This window comes from Anolis sagrei, chromosome Y (assembly GCF_037176765.1).
Source record: "Anolis sagrei isolate rAnoSag1 chromosome Y, rAnoSag1.mat, whole genome shotgun sequence".
NCBI lineage: Eukaryota > Metazoa > Chordata > Lepidosauria > Squamata > Dactyloidae > Anolis > Anolis sagrei.
This window is the reverse complement of record NC_090035.1, coordinates 67,933,860-67,937,085: the sequence shown is the minus strand read 5'-3', so window position 1 is coordinate 67,937,085 and position 3,226 is coordinate 67,933,860. Positions and strand designations below refer to the sequence as shown.

Genomic DNA, 3,226 nt, shown 5'->3' with positions numbered 1-3,226 from the left:
TGTGTGAGAGGGAGATTGAGACTTGTTCCAGAATTTATTACAGATTTGATATATTCCTAGTCCTTTTTGAAAGGTGGGGACACTGCTCAAAATCCAGATGCTGGAATGGTAGTGATGTGCTATATGGTATTCCTTGGGAAACAGCTTTAGTGTTCTGAATAGCTTTTTTCTCATTGTTAGCAAATCCAGAAAACATATACAAATAAAGGACATATTTTATATATATTTGATTTATTTTAATTTATTTTCAGATAATAAAATCAAGCTTTCCTTGGCACAATTTTGCATTGTTTGGAAATCATCATCATCACCACCACCACCACCACCACCAAAAAAAAAAAATCACCACCACCGTCATCATCATTGTTATTTACTTATTACCCGGATCTCCTTTTGACTCAAGGAAAGGCACACAATAGTTAAATACATCTATAAAAGCGCATATTAAAACATAGTTAAAGTACACCCAAAAAGCTTATATTAAAACAAATCTATCTTGAAATACACAAAACAAAAATTAAAACACAATGTGTTTTTAATTCATATTTAAATTCATATTTAAAATTGACTGGGTAGGCCTGCCCAAAGAGATAGGTCTTCAGTTGTCTGTTTCATTCTGACAGCTCATTTAGCTGTCAGATCTCTCCTTGCAGATCATTCCACAGTCACAGTTGTGGGGCAGAATGATCACCTCCCACCAACCAGTTCCACTCACCACTAACTCCTTCCCCTAACTTCAAAGTAAAGCTTTGGTGTTAATTGGATGAAAACATGGCATCTAGTGGCTGAGATTGGTATTACAAGCTATTAACATTAAATTGTGTTTCTTCAGGTCGTTTTTTACTTATGGCAACCTAAGGTCCCATCTAAACTGCTATTATAATGCAAATTGAGCTCTTACGATCCATTTTGAATTTATATAATCCAGTACACTCATACAATCCAGTTTAATGCAGTTAAATCTGCATTATATCAGGGCCCTTCTACACAGGGCCTAAAATGCAAAAGAAATGAGAATAAAGAGGGTGGAATGGGTAAATGATGTTTAAGGAAACCATGCATGGATTCAAATTAACAGCTGAAAAACATGTGTTAAAAAGGAGCACTTAAAGCTCAATTTCAGCCCAAAAATGTGCATATTCACATGACTGATGAGGGCTGTAAATAAATGGAACCACAAACACACAGGTGGCTAAATGGAAGCAAAATTGGAAAGCAATTACAATGCGAACTCTGCAACCATTCCTTTGTTTTGATGTTTATGAAATTAAACAGAGTTTGAATTTACAGTAGGGTGAGGAGAGATAAGAAATTTGCTTATCTCAGCATATATAAGGCCCAGAGCATCTCGGAGCATTGACGAAAAAAATTAAAGTAAATTTCCACTGGATGTCCCACATCCTTCTGGCGGATTTCAAATATCAGCTACAAATGAAGGTCTCAGGATGGCTGTGAAGCATAGAACAAGACTGACAGGTCTATGTTTGGACTTGTTTTCAGGTTCCAAGATTTTTCATCTCACTTATTTGTCCCATATTTTGATACTGTCTGGAAATACCCTGTCTACACTGAGCATATAATGTGATTCAAACTGCATTATATGGCAGTGTAGATGGGGCCTCAGATGAACCCATTAGAGTGTTTTCTTGGCACAATTTGGTCAGGAGAAGTTTGTCTTTGCCTCCCTCTGAGGCTGAGAGGGTTGCCCAAGGTCACTTAATGGGTTTCTATGGCTTGGTCAAGGATTCCAGCTCTAGTTTCTACAGTCATACTCCAATGCTCAAACCATCGTACTGGCTCTCTTAATTAAAGCATTCAAACAAATAATATTGAGGATCACATCTCCAGTTTCTCAAGTGTATTCTCGCTATGCTTCGAGTATCTAGACTTCATTGTTTTGGATTTCTGGTAGGTGAACATACAGGTACACTCACATCTACTACATACATTGGAATCAATATGCTGAACATATTGCATGGTGTCCAAGTCTTTTTCTGACAAGAGAGGACTATGCTCTAGAGTCCAGCATAATCTAATATCACTGTAGATGTGAATGTGGATGTTTGCCGCTAAATGGACTTCTTCGCCTCACACATTAGAGCTTCAGTCAGAACTCTTTGGGTGTTGTCCGTAGCATTGGAAACAAATTTGTTTAACATGACGTAGGTGGAAAGAAGTGAAATTCCTCCTGATAGTAGGTATCCGTAGAGTGGGAAATGCTGGAAGTAGGTATAATCTCCTATTATCACCACAGCTCTAACCAATTCTGCAAAGCCCCAGAGAAAAACAGAGATGAAAGACAGGGGCTTCATCACTGCTTTAAGGGTGGCTGCTGTCTTCCCAACCAGCTGAGCAAGATCTCTGAGTGATAGATCACCTAGGCCAAAGTTATGATAACACCAGGAATGGACCTTTCTGGCAGGAAAGTAGGAGAGGCCTGGGATGGGAATAGCAGCAAAAATCCACAACCAAAAAGCTCTGATTAGAATCTGCTTCTTCATGGCAGTTTTCTTGTTGTTCAAGACTGGCAGGGAGATGCTGGGCAAATTGAGCAGAAAAGCTTTCCTCCTCAGCCCTAAGAGATCATTCTTCAGCCTTTCCCAAAGGAGGGGGAAATCAAAGCGTTTGGTTTCATAACTGGATACTAGAAAGACTTGTGGATTGGTCGCTCCTTCTCTCCGCAGTCCCTCATGGCAATCATCCTTGATTCTCAGGAGAATCCTCTCCTCATTGTAATCAGAAGGCCGTTGCCTCTTGGATGCTTCCAGATCAAGGTCTGTGTTGCTACGCACAAAGTAAAACTTCTTGCTCATTCCTTGGATCTCATTGACCAGGTCAGCGTGAATGGTCCGGAAACGCTGGGCACCAACTATGATGAAGAAATCAAAGCGATTCAAGTTGATCTTGGCAAAAACATCTTCACCGAAAGATGCTGCTCCTTTTCCTGGGAGATCCCAAAAAATGACATTTAAAAGATGTGGATGTGGGAAAGCCTTGACGTCTACTGTTGTTGTCTGTATGCCTGTCTCGGCAGCTCCTGGATCACCTGCGCGTAAGCCCAGCATGGCATTGACGAAGGAGGACTTTCCAGAGCCTGGCTCTCCTACTACAGCAATGTTGAGTGGCACTTCACTGAAATACTGCAGTGGTTTTCCAATCACATTAGACGCAGCATCTGTCACCCTCCCTTCATAAATGGCTGCCTTGAAGTCTTCCATGGCCATGG

General features: G+C 40.4%; 1 protein-coding gene across 1 annotated transcript; it reads right to left on the bottom strand.

Moving 5' to 3' along the window:
- Positions 1 to 1,638: 1,638 nt before the first annotated feature.
- LOC132780182 (interferon-inducible GTPase 5-like) lies at positions 1,639 to 3,226 on the bottom strand. The gene has a single exon (XM_067462309.1). The coding sequence runs from the start codon at positions 3,222 to 3,224 to the stop codon at positions 2,070 to 2,072; it is 1,155 nt and encodes a 384-aa protein (XP_067318410.1). The 5' UTR covers positions 3,225 to 3,226; the 3' UTR covers positions 1,639 to 2,069.

Coding starts and splice junctions, on each gene's coding strand:
- LOC132780182 (XM_067462309.1), bottom strand. CDS start 3,224: ATGGCCATGGAAGACTTCAAGGCAGCCATTTATGAAGGGAGGGTGACA.